Source organism: Hylaeus volcanicus, chromosome 7, assembly GCF_026283585.1.
Source record: "Hylaeus volcanicus isolate JK05 chromosome 7, UHH_iyHylVolc1.0_haploid, whole genome shotgun sequence".
NCBI classification, from domain to species: domain Eukaryota; kingdom Metazoa; phylum Arthropoda; class Insecta; order Hymenoptera; family Colletidae; genus Hylaeus; species Hylaeus volcanicus.
The window spans coordinates 15,909,292-15,931,879 of record NC_071982.1 but is presented as its reverse complement, the minus strand read 5'-3'; the positions used below and the strand labels follow the sequence as shown (position 1 = coordinate 15,931,879).

Sequence of the window (22,588 nt, the reverse complement as noted above, 5' to 3'; positions counted from 1 at the left end):
CACGAAGCGTTTAATTTCAGGGTTTCACGCTACCTGAAATTAAACGCGAAAAATCAATAAAAACAATCCTAATACGCGATTTGCTTGATGATATGTAAAATCTGCAACAAAAGTTACACGAATTAATAACATGTTTCAAAAGTTACAGTTATTAACCATAATTACAATTTTAAGAAATGGAGTAAAAATACTTTCGTAATTATTAAGCAGAAATAGTAATGAAATAAAAGGAAAGAAAATCTATTTAATCTACTAATGACATTAATTAAGAACAATATTACCTATTACTCTGCTTTCCCTGGTAAGCTGCACAATTTTTCTGACGTTATGAGTCCAGAAATTTCGATTGAAATGTTCAACGCAAAGTAGAAGCTGTTTGAACAGAAAATGGTGGTTGACGAACGTTACGCAGATCCATGGCGTCAGATCCTGGAACATTCAAGAATTAGAATTTGAAAGCAAGTTACGATAAATATATATTTCTATCGTATCTAAGCAACGAATTTCGTTGGAAAAACGAAAAAAAAAACGATAATATTACTTTGGAAGACGTACTCCCATAGTACGAATTGATATTCGAACGTACATCAATTCGTACCTCATAGAGAACGAAAAGGATGAAAGTGTGAAATCGATCCAATTTTTCCAGAAAAATCGATTCAATTAACAAGAAATGGTATTAATAATATATTAACAAGACGGTAATGAGTAATTCAAGGTAGAAATACCAGCGATTAAATATTAATTTAATTGAATTATGCTTACCTATTATTTGCCGAATCACCGAACGACACGACACGTCTACTCTCTTCAATTGCCGCCGAACGAAGAACCGGAAGGACGTCTTCTTATCGGCTTCGTGCTTCGCGCAGCGGGTTGTGGGTGCTCGGCCAATGAAATTTCAGTATTTAAAAGTTCCAAAGAAACGTTAAACGTAATTGGTTGTCACTTTTCAATATCATGCGCGGTCTTTTTGAATGGAAATTGACATTGGAAAGTGACATTGAAAAGTGAAAAGTGTCGATATGTACGATATATGTAGATATATGTATATTATAACCCTTGTCTGTACGAAATTCCCGAGATTCTTTTCTTTCGTTGATGTAGCAGCAAGGGAGAAATTTGTTTACGTTTAAGAAATCTTATTAACTTCGATAGATGTTTACAATCGTTATAAGATCGGATATAAGATTAAATTTCAGGTGTTCGCTAAGAAAACAGCAAATTCATGTACAAAATTTATAATTTTTAATTTATACAATTGCATACTGTTCGTATAATAATTCGCGCACCTTATAATAATCTTCAGAAATGCAGCCTTCCAATATTACTTTTCCAGCTTCGTGCTGAAAGAAAGTCATATTAAATTACATTAGACTCTTTATGGCGTATCCTTTCTAATAATATTAAATACAAACCCTTCTAACGGCGATAGTGTTATTGCAACACCATAAAACACCTCCGCTGAATTCAGAGGGGATATTACTCTTATTTAGAATCTGTTTAAAATCGGACAATTTTAATTCATTTACGAATGTTGTTTGATGACCAGGAACCTAGTGAACAATAAATACATTAATATTCTGAAGAACGTTCACATTTTTCCATACAAGCGCATACCTCGTTTAATGGTAATGGTTCCAAAGTAAGTATTTTATCGCTTTGGTCTATTACATCATCTTGTTGCGTATCTGTAACAACATCTCGGCACATCTGATCGCGTGCTGTTATCATTGCATCGATCCACGCTACTTCGGAATCACCTTTTCCCTTTGAAAAATTCAAACCACTAACGAGAGCATCGGTCAAACGGACCTAAGCATTATCGAATTAGTAATCGCGACACGTATAAATCAAATAAAATTATACTTCACATTTATATAAAATCGTATATAAATTACATTACCTGGTATATATGCGTTTCTGTTGTAGCATCTAGTGTTTCTCCTCTACCTGGAATGAACACTCGTGCGCCAGCACTTTGCGCTTGTTGAGCCAGGATTTCTGTATCTTTAGGTGATCCTCTGACTAATACAACTCTTCGGGGCCTTAACTGTGCTAGGATCTTTTGTAGCGATTCTCCATCTGATCTGCCTTCAAAGTCTATGTATGTGACAGATGCATTAACTGTCATTGTACGCGTAACTTGAACGCATTTGGTGGGAATGTCAGTAGGTACCTCCGGATGATGTGCAGCATCTTCGTGTTTTGTTTCTAGATTTTCCTTATTATCATCTACCTCAGGTATAGTTTCTGCTATTTTATAATCTTCGGGTCTGTAATAAACAAAATAATTATATATAGGTACCGCCACAAATCCTTTTTGGTACAACAAAAATGTTAATTACTACGAATATTACCTTATGATTTCTCCATACTCGTCCAGTTTAATTTTTTCTTCTACGAATGGGAACATTGGATGTTGTTTTTTACTTTGCTTAAAGAAACCTGGTTTACTCTCCTGCTTCACTAACAAATCGTGTTTGCCTCTCCCGCCTCCCACTTCTATTTCATCTTCAGATTCGGAGCTTACATCAGCAGTTTCCCTAATAAATAAACGTCACTCAACGTATAAAAAATATTTCATAAATACAACTTTTGTGATAAAATATTCCGAATTTGCATACATTTGCTCTTGTTTTAACTGCTCTTGCTTCAATTTTTCTTTTCTTTGATATTCTTCCAGCTCCATCCCTTCTAATTTAATTCTCCTTCTTACTTCCAATGTAATGTTTCTGTTGCCTCCTTTTTCTACTAAATCTCTCGCAAGTGTTCCCGGTGAAGTTCTACTAGTTATAATAATACTGTTTTGAGAATTGCCGCTCCATTGAAGGAACAATTCCCTCGAGAAGCCACATTCCATATCTGGAGTACTCGCGAGTACAACCTAAAATATTCATATTCGTGAATTCAATTTCAATTACATTCGTAAATTATCAATTTGATCATAGTTCTGACCTTTGGACTAGGCACTAGATTCAGTTCTGCCATACTGTGACACAGTTGTAAATGTTTAAATTGAAATGGATTATTTCTAGCTCCTTCGAAACTCCTCATTAATTTGTCGCTCATCCATTCGATCTGCGATTTGGCGAATTCCACAACATTGTAACTAACGTTATTTAAAAGGGCTAACGAATATGCAAGTAAACCAGATTCTTTATTGCGCCAGAGTTGATCTAACATGTGTGCTAACTCTAATACACGACCAGCTGTATCTACGCTAACCAAAACATTGCCACCACCGCGCAATGTTTGTAAAATATTGGCTGTAAAATATTAGCAAATACAAAATGTTGTGAAATACAATCAATGGACTGTTACAAAATAAGTTTAATTTCAATTCACGTACTCATTAATTTTTCATCTCTAGTTCTGCGTCTAGCTTGCTGGTATGTAGCATTAAAAGCGTCAGTTATTAATAATGATGGTCTTTGCAATCGTTCTAACTCACAACCGTTCAAATGCCGTTCTTTCTTGTGATTAAAATCAACAGCATATATTATGTCCTCTTCGCCGACTTTCACAATTTTCCAAATAGTACCTCCAATCATGTGGCCAGCTGGTAGTGGTGTTAAAGTAACTCCATATCCCTTTCCTTTCATGGATATGCTTTGATTATATTTTAATTGAACAATTTTGTCAAATGCCGCGTCAACGTCGTCGAGAGTAAACAGATCAAAATCTTCCATATTATGACGTGACTGTAATCAAAAATATAAATGAATTATTGCCTGTGATACGACTAAGGCTAAAAAATAATTAAGGTTTTTGTTTTTATTGAGTGTACCTGATACATATCATACATAAACATTTGCCCCATTTTGTACACAGGAATTGTAGCATATATAGGGCAATTTAAACCACACTTCCCAACTAAATATGGTAATGCACCCAAATGCAATGGGTCTGGATACGACAACAACACGGCATCTATTTGATGGACATGCCTGCATAGTTTAAAAAAAATACATTATTGAAAACCTTTATTCATAGAAATTTCATTCAATTGCAGAAGCTGTACAACACTAGTTTTCTGATATAATCTATTTTAATAATTTTATTTCTCATTAACTTTGACTTTCTGAGATTTCACTATCTTAATAATGTTTTAGAAGACTATTAAAAATATACATAATGCACATTTACCGCTTCAGTTCTTTTATAAATTCCTGATCAAAATTTTCATCCCATCCACAATCAAGCAATATCCTCAATTCATCAACTTGCAATATATAACAAGGAGGAGATTCATCCATAGCCCCAGAAACAGCATGAAGTTTTATAATAGACGTCATTGTTTTTAATTATTTCCTTTGCTTATTATGTTATAAGGAAATAGTAGATAAACACCTAAAAACATATTCATTCAAAATATAAATATTTTTTTATATTTATAGATGTTCTATGATGATGCATCCTTAACTTAACCTACATGTCAATGTAATCAATTATGAATAACTTTATAATTATGGTACATACAAAACGTTCCTAATGCTTCCAAAAGAACTACTATCATAACATTTAGAATGCATTAAAATTGACCTTCCTCTTAATTAATCGAAATATTGTCGATAAATCATTTTAAATTGTTTTCTGTAATTTATGAAATCAGAATCCACATTTTTAGTTGGCTAGCACTTGGTAGATAGCGCTGGATAGCGCTACGTTAATAAACATCTTGTTTACATATCTATTTTATCAGTAAACACCATTGCAAGTTTCTACATACTCGGTCTGAAGTTGTATTAAATTTCAAACATTTTCGTATTGATAACCAATACAAAAATTCAAATGAATTCTATATTTTACAGTTTTATTATATTACAATAAGAAAAACACAATGCAAAAGACCAGCTGTACAATGAGAAACGATTTGGACCTGTCTAGACTATTCCCAGCAAGTCGACCTATGTTGTTTAAAATACTTTGTTGAAATTGCAGTATTATACAGATCGATATGTATACGTACTATTAACTATTACCCTCTGCGTATTTACAAATATTTTTCGAAACTTGTATGTATAATATCAATGATTGTCCCTTCCCTTATCTCGGTGGAGGAACGGGGGTTTTCCAAGACGATTGCTGCCACGGTGCAGCCATGAGATACGTAAAACGAGATTTAAGTTTGTTTTTTCCATAATTCAACGATTACTCGTCGAATTAGATGGAAATTTTGTGTGAGACTGGGTTGCTCGCGTGCTGCCACAAATAAATATGAAAGTGAGGATACGCGATAAAAATGGTATCGTGCACGGAGTGGCGGGAGAATGCAAGTAAATAAAATATCAGATCAGCTGATGAGTGACAACAGACAGACGAAGGCCCATTGTTCTTGTTCTTGGTTATGGCGACAAGCAGTTCTGATGGATCTTGTACAGCACCTGCAGATTTTCAGCTTTCATCAGAGCTGGAAGACGTCTCGACTCGTTTAAGCGTGAATTTATTAAAGTGTCCACTGTGCCATAATAGCCGTCGAATTTTTTACTGTCGACAGTGTATTCAAAATGGTGATTTTATTCATTCAACTTCTGTTTATTCCGAACGGTAAATATATCTTGGCTATTTTTCGTTTTCATATGTTCGCATATGTTGAAATCCCTGTTTGGCATTACGCGTTTTTCGAGTATTCGTCTTAAACGTCGGGTGCTAAGTTGATTTCTCCATTCGTTCATGTTTAATAAATAATTTATTATCGAAATAACACCGCTCCAATTTCTGTTCGGTAGTGCATCGATGAAATAATAATAATTTAATACGGAATTAATCGTTAACACTGGAAAATCGTATTTTATCATGTATCAATTTGTGGACAGATTTGCAGATAAACAATTGCGACTTTTACGGCTGAAAGCTGCTAGAGCTCAATTGGAAGAAAAATGTGTGAAAGCTCTTGAAAAGCACAAACAACGGGATAAACTGGTATCTTGTAGCGATTCTTAAATACTGCCATTTCACTGAGAAAGATATTTATATATTGTCAGCATATTTATAATTCTTGGTGTTTGCAGATATGTGATATAAATACTTGTAAAGAAAGAGTGAGGCTGCTCCAATCGTTGGTGAATGAAAGTAGACAAAGTATAAGCAGAGGTATATCTAGCTCTGAATATAATCGCGTAATATTTAAGAAATTGTTATATTGATAGAGTTTTAAAAATGCACAGGTAATCAACGTTTGAATATTCTCAAAGATGTAAACTCTCAGTTAGCACTTAGATTACCTAGACATGAAGAAAGGGTAGAAAAGTTACATAGATATGTCACTGGTTTGAGAGCAAAACAAGAAAAACAAAAAGAGGCAGTAGATAGAAAAAGACAACAATTGAAAAAAATCATCAGAACTGCTGCAAAACAATTGATTCAATATATCTTTCCTTTATCTAAAGTTCAACCTAACAGAAGGTAATCAATCTATATAATTTACATATTAAAAAAATTATAAAAACTATTATAAGTATTAATCAAAGTTGAACAGTTCACAAAATATAAATTGTTTTTAGTTTATGTAGCAGTGAGGAAGACACTAGTTCAGATGTTGTAACTTGTGCATTGGCAGATGCATCTGGAACATCATATGTTAGAGGCAGATGGATTAATGATACAGAAAATGCTTTAGAAATTCAGCACCGTATAGTTGCTCCTACATTGCCAGGAACTGGTGATTATAGGGCTTATTCTTTATGGGGTACACATATTACACTATGTTTTTCAATTTACCTTGTATTGTGGGATGGTTTTATAAATGTTAATTTATTTTTATAGTGGCAGCAAACAAAGATGGAGTGCCAGGTGCAAATAAAGAAAATGCAATCCACAATCCAGCATACAATATCAGTGCTGCTTTAACTTATGCTACACAATTGGTTAATATTATTGCCTATTATGTTAATGTAAGACTACCATATAAACTCGCTTATGGGTATGTGACAAATATTTAATTTTTTATTTGAAAATTTTCGCATTAATTATAGAAGATTTGTAACGTTAGTCTCCTTATTTGTTAACTTATAAATAAATGAAAAGATTACCGTTGAAAATTTTATTTTATTTTTTGTATTTTATGTAACTTCTTACATTTTACTCTATCACTCATTCCTCCCTTCTATAAATAACAATTTTCAGTGAATTTTGTGGAAATGAGATGTCGGATCAAAAATTCGCAAGAAAAGTAGCAAGGCTCAATAACAATGTGTTACATTTATGTTTTACGCAAAATACTAATGTCACAGTTTTACATCCAATGCATACTTTACAAAATCTAATGCACTTGCTCAATACTGAAATCAGTGATCTTGGGAGGTGAGTTTTAATTGTACTTAATCGATGTTGATAAACGATCATTGTTTGTATAATTGTTTGTATATTAAAATATAGAATTGGTCCAATGGAAGTTGATTCAAATATTGTAGCACAACTGCACAGTCAATTAGTTCCAGATTTAGAAAATAGCGACGATTCTGCTTCCGACGAAGAGGAAGATGCTTTTAATTGGGAATGGGAAGCTGTGAGTATTCTTTTCTCGTTAAAAAACAAGATGGTATTTGATAATCCTTGAAGATATATTTCATACGATTTTGTTATTGTTATAGGTACCGAATGTTGCTTGTCCTGAAATGGCAGTTCCCATCCCTGGTGCAATGATTAGTCAACAATCCTCTAGTATGCAAGTGAATCAGAGTGTTGCTGGTGGTTTAGTAACAAGTGCTGCGGCAAGCATAGCCTCCATTTGGCGTGGATGGACGACTAACAAATAAACTGCATCATTCAACTAGCAAACTTCTTTTTATACAAACTGTAATTACATATGTAAAAACATATGTACCGAAAGACACAAACATTGACGATGCTTTAAAACATTCAAAATATTGTGTCTAGGGAGGTGGGTGTTAATGTACTGTAAATATATGTATGAATTCATTGATTTGTGTATGACACATGAAATAGTTCAATTCAGCTATGGAAGGTTTCGTGAGATCTGATAATTAGTTTATTTTCAACCATTTATGTAATATATTGATTTGTGTTGTTATTTGTAATATAATTCCAAACACTGAATACACTCTCGTGATAGAGATACAGGTCATAATTCTTTGGTACAAATTTTTCAATGTACAATATAATACGCTACATTTTCATTATTTACCTGTGAATATAATTCATTAACAAGATACATATATACATGAGTTTGAAATGACTGCCTTTTTTACGATTGTCGCACTTCGTATGATTATGTATCTGTAGCGTACATACAAAATGCATTGCGTCAAAGGTGTCATCGCTACCATTGCAACGCGTTGTCCATGTACTTCAAAGTTATCAACATCTTTTATAGAACTCATAATTGTTAATCTAAAAATTTAGTCTGTTTAATGGTCTGTACAAACAATTAATTATCAACGTATTCGATGCCTATGTTTGAGTTCTCTTGATAACTCATAAATATTATATAGAATAACATTTAATAATGTCTAAGAGAATAATTAATAATCTATTATTTTAATTTCAAGGAAATAAGGGATTATAAAAACATTAGTTTGTAATACCTTGACCTATTTTTTGAAACTTGTAGATAATACGAATTGATCTTGTAAAGTTTTTACGATACCCCATCTATTCGAAATTAAAATAAGATATTCACTATTTTCTTATATAATATTTAAGGTTATTTTAGATAACCTTTATGAGTTATGAACAGAATCCAAACCTTGAGATCGAAAATGGTAATATTTGTTTGTTTACATAGACTTATAAATAAACTAAACGTTTTTACATAACGTTCCAAATTTCATATCACTTTGTTTTCCCACAAAATGTGCAATCAAATAAGTCAAGTAATAAACTTGCTACTTAAAGACTACTTATCTTAATGTATTTCACGAGCGTTGCAATATTTCTTACGTATCTACGAATGTCATTATTCTTGTGTAGGCATGACCATACCATGTTTCGTGTATATTTTTGATCGTATACTATAGAAATAAGACATGTTAAACACTTCATACCTGACAATATACAACATGAACATAAGGAAGGTTGTATTATGTTAATCACTTTCGATCATATTTAAATAAAATTAAGAATAACATGTATGGCATCAAAAGAATTTTGTATTTAAAACGTTGTTAAAGTCGTTATGTAGATACAATAAGAAATAAAAAGATAGTACATACATATATATATTACTATTACAGCACGAATGCATTGATATAATGTACTCGCACGATAAAATAATTATTTTTAAAAAGTGATATATAATTTCTACAGAAAATAGAATTTTCCTAAACACATTTCATTTAATTATATTGCAATAATTTAAAATGTTTGATACGTATGTGTATTGTATAATTATATGTAGAAATGAAGTGTTCGTTATTTTATCAATTACGTACTTTGTTTGCAATGCACATGTTACGAAAAAATTAGTTAAATTTCCGCACTTAACAAACGTTAATCTTCGATTCCACATAATCATGTAATAGATAATGAATATTGTATTCGTTAATAGTTAAATATAACATAATTATGATGACAATTTACTAATAAGTATAGTAATACATTTTATTTGATTAATATTCTTTTTCTTGCATATGAAACATCACAAAAAAAAATTATCGAATCAAATTATTCCTTGTAATCGTTAAGCTTAGATTACAATGAAACATAAAATTATCTCCTATGCGAACGAGTAGAATTATGTATAATTACATTTCATTAGGTACTTTTAAATACATATGTCCGGTTAAAAAAATAAAATATAGTGTTTTATAAAATATATTGTACGGACAAATTGATTTTATGGAATAATAATTGAATTATAGTACATGATGTTAAATATAAATTAAAATTTCTATGCTAACTAGCACAAATTTGTAAATATTATTTAATAGGTATATTTTGATGCAATTGCCGTTAATTATAGCAATAAGGAAATTCAATAGCACATTAGATTTAAATGTGCTGTAGGAACTGTAAACCTAGTTCTTAACATTTAATTTGAATAATACTTGCGAAAGTATATACGAAATATTTTTAGTTAGTACAGTAAGTAATTGTAAATATAAATGAATGATATACAGTTTATATATTATGTAAAATGGCTATGTTTTATCTAAACAAACTTTTATTGTGATATCTTGAATAAATTAGAATCTGTTTTTTACCAATTGATTTGTATCTTTTATATATAAATATTGTATAACTTATTGCAATTGTAAATATTTAGATATAATATTTTCCTGTTTATTTCAATTTTTGTAACAGTCTCATGTGCAATGCTCCCAAATTCAAACTTGTTGAGGTTTAAATTATATGAATGGTGAGAACATGACAAGATATATTTGATAAATATTTATTGAGTAGAAGGGTAATAACATACAACATTAACTATATATTCAAAGTAAAAATCTATAATATATTGCTATAGAGAACTTGATCAGATTTTTTACCCTCGCTTAGAAATAAAATGCTTTGTACAATAAATTTTGTTATTAAATTTAATATTACGCTGTAATATGATTTTTAGGGTTGTTAAATCAGAAATGAAATATGCCTGTAACATCGTTCAATTTACCATTCCATATAGTCTCTGTTCATGTAGCACTCCTCTGAAGTTCTTGTTGGTCGGTATCTCACTTTCATGACTTTTGGATCGGCCAGTTTATTGTATACCACATGTATCAAATTGTATACATATTGTGTACACTAACTGGCTTGTGACTTCTGTAAGCATATCATCATATAGTATTTTAATTTTTTTGCATACATATATTTCTACACATAGAATTTACAATAAAACACTTATTATTAAAAGACAGTGTTCATTTTAGTATTCCTACACAAGGACAGAATATTATTTGTACTACATTATCATCACAAAAATGTAAGAGTCGTTATTAATCCTAAAATAAAAATAAACGATTGTTTAATATTGTATCCTTAGGATATTCATTACAGCCTAAGTAAAGAATATATTTTAACATTAAGATATGTAACAAATATTTAATACTAGACATGTATAGCATAGAGAATAACAATAGGTGCCATCAATTAAAAATATAAAATGCGTTACATACTTACACTATTGATACATTAAATATCAATACAGTTGGTTATCTTGAAGTATTAAAAAATATGCCAAGGGCCACGAATATGACATAAATATTGTAGTGCATTATATTTGAATATACCTTATTTTTCCTATTTAATTTAATATTATAATATATGCGTTAAAATAATTAAGTCTAGCTTAAAGTCTAACCATAGAAAGCACATTTCTTTAATCTTTCTCAGCAATCTACAAATTTATGTCTGAGCTATTATGTTTTGACACTTATCTATTAGTATTAGTTACTTGAATAATATTAAATTCCGCTTATCCAATATTTATTTAATACTATGGGAATGTCATACATTAATCAAAATGATATATTAGCATTTCGAAAATTATAGTGTACCAACAGGATGTTCAAAACATTAGAAAAAAAGACTTAAAAAATCGTTGCTTCTATTATTATCATAAAATTAGTTGTTACATTTTATAATGCAAAAAAAAAAAACAAACAAAATGGAATGCAAAGAAGTAGCAGTGTACAAATGACAATATTGTTTGGATTAACAAGGCATCTCACAATGTCATTTAAAGATTGTCTATTTGTATTAATAAAGTTTCCAAACAATATTTTTCTGTAAAAAAAGAGCAAAATTATTAAAAATTAATCGCAATGAATAAAATTATAAACAACCGTACTCGAATCTATATCGTATCTACGAAAAAAGTATAAATATAGAATAAACAAGTATTAAAAACTAAAAAAGAGAGACAATGTTTTATTTATTCGAAGGTTTATAATAAATTCTGCAAGATAATAAAATTAAAGTCTCGCAAACCACACGTATTTACACAAGGTCATAGGCAAATGACGGGATTCAAAATAAACAAACATTGTTTCGTATATATTAAGAAATCGTCAAATGTATACATCGAAATAGCAAATCAAACATTTTATTTTAGTTCTTCAATTGTATTTTCTTATCTTGCAAAATAGATGAAACATATTCAATTTAGTATGTGTAAGTATATCGGAATACTAACAGTTATTATTGAGATCAGCAGTTGCAGAGTTCAACTTGGACTGCAGGATAGGACAGTATTCTTGATATGTGATCTAAAGGACGAAAAGGAGATATGAAAGGATTTTGCCATGATATTAAAGAAATCAGTTTAGTACATTAAGACATCGTTCTTTTCTTTGAATTCCGAGAAATTTAAGAATTAGATGCGAACTAATTAGAGCTCTGTATAACTCAGATCGTTAATAAATAAAAAAAAAAAAAAAAAGAGAGATGCGTACTAAAAACAATTTAAAGTCATCCGAAAAATAACACAAGTCAGATAGATACACTGAAAGAAGTTTACATTTGTTCATTTTACACGCAGTTTAATGTTTATAAAATACTGATTTCTTAAACAAATATTAGAAATATCTCTATGTCATTGTGGAATCGTAATGTAGGCACATTCCAAGAAATACCTTGAGGGTAAAATTAAGTTCAACAAACATACACAAAACTATGTACAAAACTATGTACAAAACAAAATAAAGAAACTACTACTTTTTCGATTGTATAGATGCATATATTTGACATTAACTCATAGTCCTATTTTGTATAACATTACTACTTGAATTACTTTAAGTACAAAATGTAAACTAAATTTCTTTCTTTTGACAGTGAGTAAAACAACTGTAGTGTGTCGTAACTGTTTTACAAATATCGGGAATTCAAAGGATTTATTACATACTATAGTTAACAAAAAACAGGACTATAAGTATAAAAATTGTATGACTGGAAAATATTAGCCCATATTAAAAATGCACTTTGGATTTATTATCATGACCGTGGCCATTGCTACTATTATCGTTAATATTCCTGTTATTACTAATATTCCCAACTGTATATGTAAATTAGATACTGGTAGTAAACTTGTAATTGCATATATGAAGATAAAATAGTTTACTCCTTAATTGAAAGTACACAGGTATCTCATTTATAATAAATCTGTAGCACGTGGATTTGAAACTTTAATCGTAAACACATTTTAATAGCATGAATAGTTAATAGACAAGGCATGATGATGTAATTATTATACAACTACATTGCAATTCTTATTTTCAGTTATTTCTCCTAGGTGAAGAAAATTGTATATACTTCAGTATTATGACATAGGTTTACTATGATATTTATGAAAACTAAAGTCACGCAAAATTGTATACAAGAAAATTTATATCTGAGCAAAACTCGCAAAGTAAATGGTTTAGGATACCGGTAAAATATATTACCATTTTTTATACACTCCATAATCCGTTATTAGTAAAAATAGAGGAGACAACTCTATGCACGAGATTTAATATTTACTTTAATATATTACTTTTAAACGATAATAGATAGTTAACTTCTGTTAATTTCAGGACATTTTTTTGTAACCAGGAACGGTAATATATACTTTGGTATTCGTATGCTAGATTTTTATATTCGAGGATGGCCTTGACACATAGTTTCCATGTTACATAAATAGGAAATTTTGAAAGGGTACAAAATCAGTCACATGAAAAAAATAAAAGGATAAATATATGATTACCTGATATATATGTAGATTCATTAACTGGCTAAGTCTATATTTGCAGAAATTAATAATATGCTATTCCAATACCATATTTTCATCAAACATATACAATACTTACTTGTTCTTGATTACATATAGTATGTGCTGATTATTGAAAACTGTGTTTTGACGACTTTAAATGGCTTTTCGTTACAATAATTTATGTAGCATTGTTTAAACGGCTTTTTTTTAAATGGTACACACTATTATCATTTAATTACATAATTTCAAACTCGATGACATTTATTAATTAAATAAGTTTACCTCAAAATCAATTATTTCAATAATTGAAATACAAATAATTTAATGTAAAATACAATTTTACCTTAAGAAACTAAAATCAAGGCCTCCTTATTACATTCCTACTGCTTGATTTTAAAAACGATTTAAATAAAATATTGATACACAGTTTTCTCGACACAACTTTTATATATATACACAGTATTCGTATTTCTAAAACTAAATGATCAGTTTTCCTACTCTTCTTGTGTATGAAAGAACTTGAAGGTTTTTAAAATATAGAACAAACAGTTACACAACTGTTCTTCAAACTTATTACAAAGGAAGAGCACGAAAAACTGACCTACGAAGTAATTATTCTGAGCGCAAGTTCTCTAGAGCTACAAAAATATATAATCATATATAGTAATATTATGCATTTTTTATCAACATTGCAAGAGGATATGACATTAATATTCTACCAAGTATAATTTTAATGAAAATCTAGATCTGTGAAGTGACTTATAAAAAACAGAAGTTCTTTGATTAGTAAATTATCACATTGAAAAATATATTTATATGCTTCCTTTTTGAAAGTTTGATAAAAATGAAAGGGCGAATATATAATTTAATCATTTCAAGATATATTAAAATAAATATTTTTTTAACACTTTTCAATATACAATTTATTATAATGTATAAACAATTTGAATCAATTTCTCACACCATCTAGTTTTTCATAGAATATAATATAGATCTGCACTTGTCCTCAGTAGAATACCTCCAAATCCTCTGCTTATAATAACTGTAATATAAACATTTTTCACTCCTTGAATGAAGAATTTATAAAATCCAACAATAGATAGTGATAATTATGAAAACCACCAATGCCAATAGTAATTGGAACTAGCTGCAGGATGTATTATGAGTTTATTTTGCATTCTTTTAATTATGCAATGAAATATATCGAGAAATAGTTCTCAATACCTAAATGTTGTAGAATATCAATATTTTTCAACTTATCTGGTTCATAATATCCTTCTGGGAAAAGAAAACATAAAAAAAAACATAGATTTTCTTTACCTACATATATCTCTAATTATTTGTATGTTACTTGTACAGAAAACTAAACGTATTAACTGATAACAAAAATGAATGCTTCGTAATAATAATAATAATAATAATAATAATAATAATAATAATAATTAAGTGTTATGAAAGTGGTCACTATAAAATTTTAAAAACATCTTTCCTGTAACTTGCTTTCATCTAATAATTCTGTTTTTCAAGAGTTTTCAATAAATGTTATTTTTTTTTTAAATAATCCCCAAAGTAAAATAAATATTTTGTATCATTATTAAACACATGAAATAAGCTAGAAATTTGGAAAACGAACCATGTACATATCTTTTTCTGACGGGTGTATGTATAATATTTCACGATCTTTAAATGTATTTTTTAAACTCTAATTTATTTTTGCCAACAATAACGTACTGCCAGAATTTATGATCTGCACATTTAATGGCAGATTTATTTTAGATAAGACTCAGTTCATAATATACCAGTGTACTTTTCTTACATTTTTAAAACGAATCTTTTTACACCGGGAGGGATCATTAAAATAAAGATATTTCTGATAGCATCTGCATCGTTATATGATTATGGAACATGTCTAATGATTATAGTTGTACACTTGATGCAGTATAGAAAAAGATCAAGGGTTAGTTATATCGAAGTGGAATCGTATCCAAGACTTACACTATCCGCTCGGCTGGGACATACTTCTCGAAACACTTGTTCAATGAAAGGTTGCCTGAAATGAAGCAAATACGTGATTCGTTATTTAAGAACATAAATATTTTTAATTTTCATAAATAGAAATATCCAATTTTGAAAAAAACAAATCTTAGAGAAGGAATTTAATTTCTGGAACTATGCCAATTATGACAATAGACCAGACTGACTGTATTAAATTTTACAGATACTAACCTTAATATAATTTAATTAACTAAAAGAAAAATATGTCCAGCGTTTTCTTTAAGGTAAAATTTAATGAACTTACTTAGCCGGAAGACCACCACCAGGAGGCAAATTAGGAAACTGTTGGTCCGCAAGAATTTGTAGTAGCTTCAAAAAGTCGAATTCATCTTCGTCCTCTCGCTCAGCGACTATTTCTAAAAATATAATAAAAACAATAATGATTTATGAATCAGTTACAATGTTAATTTAAGATAATAATATACCAATAATACAGTGTGGACATGGTCGTGTCAAGCACATTGTATTTAACTAATAACAAAATGTGTGTATATATATACACACGTATGTATGTATGTATATATACAATCAAATTATTTATACAAATCTTCTATTGTTATTAAGTGCATTGTGCGTGTACTATCATATTTGTGCTGTATATAAAATATTATAATAAATACTGTTTGCAAATATTTTATTAATATTATTTAACATATCAAATAGGTTTTGTAATATTTATTACTTCTACTATCGTGTAAGACCAAAAATTCTATTTTTATAAAACATAAAACTCCATTTTTTTGTTTACAAGCAATTTGCTCATATATTTAGAGTTTTGTAACATATTAGTAGTAAATCAAGAATGAAACATAACAGAATGACTACAAATACATGCATCTACTTAGGACTGGAATAGTTGGTGCTTTAGTACATTTCTTATGGAAAACCTGAAAATGAAATCCGGTCTTAAGTAGATACATCTTTGTCTATGCTTATTTCCGAATATATTTGTAACTTCTTTTTAAACTTATCCACCTCTGGAATTGTACTATACTATTATGGAATGCATATATTTAGAAAATGATATATTTGTTGCAATGTTCCTCCATAAGAAATGTGTCATTACAGAAAGAAACAGAATGTAGTAGGTAAAATATTTGTATATTTTCATAAGAAAATGTTTACCTACCTGTAAGACCACTTAATAGTGTTTGAGAAAGAGGAACAAACAACTTTTTAACAAAAATTTTACTTACAAGAATCTTTCTAAAAATATCAACTCCAAGGGTGGAATGCATTTTTAAGTAACAATAATTCTAGGTGTTAAAAGAGTTTAATTAAAGAAAGAACAATTAATACACTTTGACAGCAAGGAAAACTAACATTAAATATAAATAACCATTAATATATTTATAAATTTCTATCTCTCTAACAGCTTAAATTAGTGACACAGTTATTACTACTCTAATATAATATCTATTCCAATAGCATATTTTGTTGGTATAATACTCAAAAAATGTACATAACAGGTGCATTAAGAATACTTTAATAAACGTTAAAACAGAAGTCGTATTAAATATTCTTCAGATTTACAAGTATTTTAAATACATTGAACACTCCACTAAATTGTTCTATACAATTTTTCATATAATCTTAACAAACTTTTGGCTTTGTACTTTTACGTATATTATTATTATTTTAAAACTGATAGAAATATAAGATACATTTGTATGAGTCAATAATTGAATACTAAGAAAATTAAAAACTATATCAGATGGAAAGTATCTGTGAAGTATGAAAATTTTAATTATATCTAAACAATAACACAGTATACAAGTGATAAGATTATAGGTGAATGAAACAAGTATGTATGAATGTGTATGGTGAGTCATAGGATTATTGGAGGTTATAGTTGCAAAAGATACTATAAAAATAAATTTCAATATTTTACTTGAATATTTTATGATTGGAGGATACGATTACGTATTATATGTAAAGAATTTTTATATTGCACAAATATGATTCATCACAAAGTAAAATATAAAAAATTGGAATTTACCTGTTATTTCGGTAATATTACACGCAATTTATATAATTATTTGTATGCATTGCACTTTTGTGTAAGAATTTATCTGTCAAATTTACAATCAATTATTATGAATTAAAAAAAAATTAACATAAAGTAGCATTATAGGTAGTTTAAATATACACGTTATATAGTAGGAAAATACATTCATTGAACAAGAATAAAAGTTTCAACTTTCGACGTTTCTTGATAGAAACATATATACATGTATCTTCTAGGAAGTATTTATAAGATAGGAAAAGCACGTGGCACTTACTCAACATGTATCAAGATTTGAACAATTTTTGTCTTTTAAAATGCACTATTAAGTAGTTATTTAAATTGATTTGTAAACAATAAACATTAGTGAAATATTTGCCATTATGTACTTACATAATGTGATAAAGTTTAAATAATAGGTGAGAAATGTTTGAATTAAGTGAGATGTTATTATATTGTAGACAGTACTAAAATGTTGGTAAGATAAAAATTTCAATAATGTATACTCAGTCATATAGTAATATTTGCATAAGAATTTGGCTGTATGTTAGAACTATACATTCACTTTGGATTTGTACATTTTGTACATGAAATAATATAGTTTAATAGTTATAAATAAAAAGGAATATAACTGTTTCTTTACTAATTTATAAGGAATACAGATCTAGATTTTTTGTACTTGTGGTATGCCACTATGAGGATTGTATTTGATTGTACTAAAATTTCATTTCTGAATGATTATATGTGGCGCTCTATTTAAGAGTTGTCAGAATGTCAAGAACGCGTGTGGTACTGTGATCTCGTATTAATGCAACAACAGAGAGAATATAATTGATGTGAATATGAAAATGTTAGTGAACCTTTAATTCTCCTTTCAATGGCCATTTCCAGCTCAACTTCCTTTTTCTGTGCTTCTGGACTTGGCTTCGGAGCAGCAGGAAATGTTACCAAAACTATACTCATGTTATCTCTGCTACCCTACAACAAACAAATCATATTCCTATTAAATATAAAAGATACAGAATTCAGCTAAAACTTTTTTCAAATTTGGCTATCAAAAGTTGCTAATTGTTCACATTAAAAAACATTTTTGAGTACAAAGGGATCATAATGCATATAAAAGTACTTTTTGATATGGAATCAGATATCAGTGATTATATATTCATAACAAGTACATAGTAAAGATGTAAACAAAATTAGTGACATAAGGGATAAAATCATGAAGTAATAGATAAAAATAGAATGTTATCTAAAGCTTAGAATGTAATAATGTATATTATCTTTATGGTAATTGCCGAAAGATTTGGGCCATAATAAGAAGTGCATTCGTCCTTACACTACACATTGAATAGAACAGATTTAAAACTAAGGTTATAAATCAAGCATCAATAAATAAATAGAAAGGTTGAAAAGTATAAATATTACATGTTTTTATTTTATACAAATTTAATCAATATTGAACCCTTAGTAATTGCTTATGATAGTACAGACCTTACTGATTTCAACATTCTCAAAATAGCATAGTTTGGAGTAAAACATAATATTCTCATTGTTAAACAAATACTGAATTATCAAGCATACATCAATAACTTTAGTATCTTAAGTACCATTACCATGCAATAGCCCAATATAAAGTGAGTGTTACATTTGGGTTTGTTTTATCAGTGACTTACTCCCTCCAACACATTAGGAGACTATTGAAATCAATGAGATCAGCACTATTGTAAAAAATTACTAAAATATTTAAATTAATACACTATCGGTAACAGTAGCAGAAAGTTCTTTGTAAAATGTATATGTATAAAGCTTTAGATATCATTACCTTATAAAGACAGGTGTCTATAACCTGGTTTGTAACTGCTTCTAAGTCATCTGTAAGCAGCAGCCTTGAATGTATAAAATCACATAGTTCTTCGTTGTTCATTACATCCCAAATACCATCACACGCTAAAACTAGAAATTCATCGTGTTCATCGTCTCTATCTCGCATAAATATTTCTGGTTCTGGTGACACTAACTGTTCACAGGGACCTCGATCTTTTAATGTTTTGTACTCGTAATCTCCCAGTGCGCGAGAAACAGCTAAAGCTCCGTTAACTCTCTGGATCATTACACTACCACCAGCATTTTGAATTCTTTCTCTCTCTGCTGGTAAGACAGGTTTGTGATCTCGTGTTGAGAAAACTGGACCTCCCGCTCGACAAAGTACAGCTCGAGAATCACCACAATTGGCAATATATATATTTCTGGGAGATACAAATGCACAAACAGCTGTAGAACCAGATTTTTCTGTGCCAGAGCACATTTCTGGCAAGCCTCTCATTTCATCGTCTAGTCGAAGGAAACCAGAATGAATCCCTGTGATAACATCATCTGCTTTAAATTCTTCTGTTTGCATTATACACTCTAGTAAGTGTTCTGCACTATGCTCAGATACTAATGCACCAGCATGGCCATCGAATACTGCAAAATAACTCCAATCCGAGAGACCACCTTTTAAGCCGGTTATCGCTCTGTGAGCATCTTCCATTTCCATTCTCCAACCTTGCATGCTGGCAACACCGTAGCACAGTCCGTTGCCAGAGCCATGTTCATTGTATTTATCTGTTTTTGGAGTATCCAACAATGCCCCCATACTATTTAGTAAATTCTTGCTGCGTCAGCTTGATTAATTCGTTTCCTTAAGTATTATTTGACCAGCATCTTTTAGCTGATCATTTGTATAACACTTTCTTAAGTTTTACCTAAAATTACAAGGACAAAAAAACAATAGAAAAACCTTCACTCTTTGTACACGACGAAGATTAAACATAATATAATATATGTTATAAAAGTATCGTCCGTTTCTAGTGTTCTCTAGCGATACGGATATAAATTGTAAATGGAACAATACCACGTTTAAAGTACATATTACGACATTGCTTAAAATTTACTTTACGATAATTGGCTTACGCGTGCACCGATCTTATCGTGAGACTGTTTTCTGTTGCTGTTATAATTTTGGTTTTAAGCGGGGAGAAAAAGACAATTAGAACATAACATCGCTCTAAATGCCGAACGTAACGTGCAAAGATTATCTCGGAAATGGTAACATTTTGAACGTGATACGATAACGTTCGCGTAAATGGAAATAATCGAACATACAATTACGCTTACTCTACAATTACAACAGTAAATTCGTGGATGTTGCAAATTAAATAGAATATGGGGGAAAAGTAAGCTATATTAGATTCTAACGTGAAACTCTATTTGGCAGTGCCAAATTTTGCGACTAAAATAGTTTATACCTCGATCTGCATGTTCGCGAAACTTACGTAGGGAGATCGTGACCAAATATCATCGTTACTTCGGAAAAAGTATATATGTGTAGAGCGTGGTATTGCTAATAGACTTGTTTCATATCACTATCACCATGTTCCCTTTGCTAGGCTCAACACACAGAACTAGAACCAACAAAATCGACTTGCATGAATGGCGGATATACACTAGGCGATTTTCTGCGCATGCGTTGGTTATTAATAGCATTGCCTCGTGGCGTCATGAACCGCCAATCGAAAGCCCACGATTTCCGCTCAAGCCTGGGCAATCATATAGGATTCTGAAGTAAAATTAACTCACGCGCGATACTGGAATTAACTCTCGCCAAGACGCATATAAACAAAAACAGAAAGTTCTTGTTGATGATAAATTCTACTGTCACTGATTACTACGTTTATCGGTACTGTTATGCTCGTTAAATTCAATTTGAATTTCGAAATTTCGATGACTGCCCATACACCGTTTAATATTGCTGCAAATATTACAGAAACATTGCCGCGCAATAATGAATTATTAACAAAAAAAAATGCTGCTTAAACGTTATGACAATACTTCTATGTCTGCTGTTTTCAATATTTAAGAAATATTTCTTAAACTAACAATGTTTCAAACACGTTATCGTTTAGGCAAGATTGGAAGAATGCTATTAAAATTTCGAGTAAAGCTTGTAAGTTACAACGTATCTTTCAAAATAATTACGATATTTGTTAAATGAAATCCTATGTAATTTGTTACATATTCGAAATAATAGTCGATGAAAATTTTAAAGGACTAGGGATTATGAACTTTTTTATCTGTTTACGAAATAACCTTATTATGCAGTGATCAAATAAAATTTTTTGTCAGATAATTAAGTTTAATTACTAAATTTATCTTTTTCTTTAATGTGTAAAATATAGATAATACGTAAATAAATAAATATATATATATATATATTTCGAGTATAAACATGGAGGACATTATGTACATATAATTGTATGTGTACACAGATATACATAGTATATAACGTGTATACGTTATATCAATATGTTTGTAAGTACTTCGACGATTGCTGGAGAGTGGCATGTAATCATGATTCACGTGCAGATTATCCAGTTAGACTCATTTTAGTTCTATAATTGTTAGAAAAACATATTTTAATTGCCATTTGTATAAAATGCACACACGTAATTTAACCTAATATAACGATAAGATGTGTGGGTAATAACAGTGCTTTAATCTCCTATCTTATTACGCAAAGAAATGATACAATTAAAGGATAAGATAACAAATATTTTATTTTTGTTCTTATAATTATCTTATTTTTGATAAAGTTAACGTTTTTAATACATTTTTCTTAAATTAATAAAATTATATTTTAAATACTGTAAAGCTTAATTAAGTACCAAACTGGTTTAGCCAGTTTTCATAAAAATACAGGGTTTATTTTTATGGAAAAATAACTTGCTTTAAAAATGTAAAATGAAAAATACGTCATACCCTTATTTATGTATAAACAACAGGGATTATATACAGGGTGTCCCAAAAATGTTGGAGGTCCTTGAAAAGGGTGGTTCGAGGGG

The 22,588-nt window shown here is 29.7% G+C and overlaps 4 protein-coding genes across 14 annotated transcripts in view; 1 reads left to right on the top strand and 3 right to left on the bottom strand.

Moving 5' to 3' along the window:
• Window positions 1-834, bottom strand: part of LOC128879687 (uncharacterized) — a 3,500-nt gene extending 2,666 nt beyond the window's left edge. For all 5 annotated transcript variants that reach the window (XM_054129075.1, XM_054129074.1, XM_054129076.1 and 2 more), the window contains exons 1-2: window positions 766-834; window positions 282-429 (exon numbers count right to left, since the gene is read on the bottom strand). The gene's annotated coding sequence lies outside the window, so the exon portion shown is untranslated. The remainder of the gene's footprint in view (window positions 1-281; window positions 430-765) is intronic.
• Window positions 835-1,206: 372 nt separating this feature from the next.
• Window positions 1,207-5,078, bottom strand: LOC128879680 (probable cleavage and polyadenylation specificity factor subunit 2). Of its 3 annotated transcripts, none has more exons than XM_054129057.1 (11): window positions 4,973-5,078; window positions 4,150-4,353; window positions 3,791-3,950; window positions 3,353-3,704; window positions 2,959-3,269; window positions 2,628-2,887; window positions 2,361-2,546; window positions 1,907-2,276; window positions 1,621-1,815; window positions 1,419-1,556; window positions 1,207-1,346 (listed from the first exon to the last, which is right to left on the bottom strand). In XM_054129057.1, exons 2-11 carry the CDS (start codon window positions 4,296-4,298, stop codon window positions 1,254-1,256), a joined length of 2,214 nt encoding a protein of 737 aa, XP_053985032.1. In that variant the 5' UTR covers window positions 4,299-4,353; window positions 4,973-5,078; the 3' UTR covers window positions 1,207-1,253. The 3 variants fall into 3 exon arrangements, with proteins under 3 accessions (XP_053985032.1, XP_053985031.1, XP_053985029.1); XM_054129056.1 differs by lacking the exon at window positions 4,973-5,078 and adding an exon at window positions 4,436-4,668; XM_054129054.1 differs by lacking the exon at window positions 4,973-5,078 and adding an exon at window positions 4,483-4,665.
• Window positions 5,079-5,099: 21 nt separating this feature from the next.
• Window positions 5,100-10,109, top strand: LOC128879686 (beclin 1-associated autophagy-related key regulator). Its single transcript, XM_054129072.1, has 9 exons — window positions 5,100-5,550; window positions 5,820-5,925; window positions 6,015-6,096; window positions 6,171-6,408; window positions 6,507-6,691; window positions 6,769-6,925; window positions 7,129-7,305; window positions 7,381-7,510; window positions 7,596-10,109. Exons 1-9 carry the CDS (start codon window positions 5,351-5,353, stop codon window positions 7,758-7,760), a joined length of 1,440 nt encoding a protein of 479 aa, XP_053985047.1. The 5' UTR covers window positions 5,100-5,350; the 3' UTR covers window positions 7,761-10,109.
• A 229-nt stretch (window positions 10,110-10,338) lies between these two features.
• On the bottom strand, window positions 10,339-21,175 carry LOC128879689 (protein phosphatase 1B). Of its 5 annotated transcripts, none has more exons than XM_054129085.1 (6): window positions 21,023-21,174; window positions 19,531-20,452; window positions 18,569-18,686; window positions 15,948-16,059; window positions 15,644-15,698; window positions 10,339-10,725 (listed from the first exon to the last, which is right to left on the bottom strand). In XM_054129085.1, exons 2-6 carry the CDS (start codon window positions 20,341-20,343, stop codon window positions 10,708-10,710), a joined length of 1,116 nt encoding a protein of 371 aa, XP_053985060.1. In that variant the 5' UTR covers window positions 20,344-20,452; window positions 21,023-21,174; the 3' UTR covers window positions 10,339-10,707. The 5 variants fall into 5 exon arrangements, with proteins under 5 accessions (XP_053985060.1, XP_053985057.1, XP_053985058.1 ...); XM_054129082.1 differs by lacking the exon at window positions 10,339-10,725 and adding an exon at window positions 10,770-12,170 and having other exon boundaries at window positions 21,023-21,175; XM_054129083.1 differs by lacking the exon at window positions 10,339-10,725 and adding an exon at window positions 10,770-12,170 and having other exon boundaries at window positions 20,996-21,171.
• Between the last annotated feature and the right edge of the window lie 1,413 nt (window positions 21,176-22,588).

Bases quoted from the DNA above. Each gene is read 5' to 3' on its own strand.
- LOC128879689 (XM_054129082.1), bottom strand. From the start codon at position 20,343: ATGGGGGCATTGTTGGATACTCCAAAAACAGATAAATACAATGAACAT. The intron at 16,060-18,568 runs GTTCACTAACAT...TTATATTTTTAG, and splicing joins CATTGAAAGGAGAATTAAAG to AAATAGTCGCTGAGCGAGAG. The intron at 15,699-15,947 runs GTAAGTTCATTA...GCTTCATTTCAG, and splicing joins GGTGGTGGTCTTCCGGCTAA to GCAACCTTTCATTGAACAAG.
- LOC128879686 (XM_054129072.1), top strand. From the start codon at position 5,351: ATGGCGACAAGCAGTTCTGATGGATCTTGTACAGCACCTGCAGATTTT. The intron at 5,926-6,014 runs GTATCTTGTAGC...TGGTGTTTGCAG, and splicing joins ACAAACAACGGGATAAACTG to ATATGTGATATAAATACTTG. The intron at 6,097-6,170 runs GTATATCTAGCT...AAAAATGCACAG, and splicing joins TAGACAAAGTATAAGCAGAG to GTAATCAACGTTTGAATATT.
- LOC128879680 (XM_054129057.1), bottom strand. From the start codon at position 4,298: ATGACGTCTATTATAAAACTTCATGCTGTTTCTGGGGCTATGGATGAA. The intron at 3,705-3,790 runs GTACACTCAATA...TTTTGATTACAG, and splicing joins TTATGTATGATATGTATCAG to TCACGTCATAATATGGAAGA. The intron at 3,270-3,352 runs GTACGTGAATTG...AATATTTTACAG, and splicing joins TAGAGATGAAAAATTAATGA to CCAATATTTTACAAACATTG.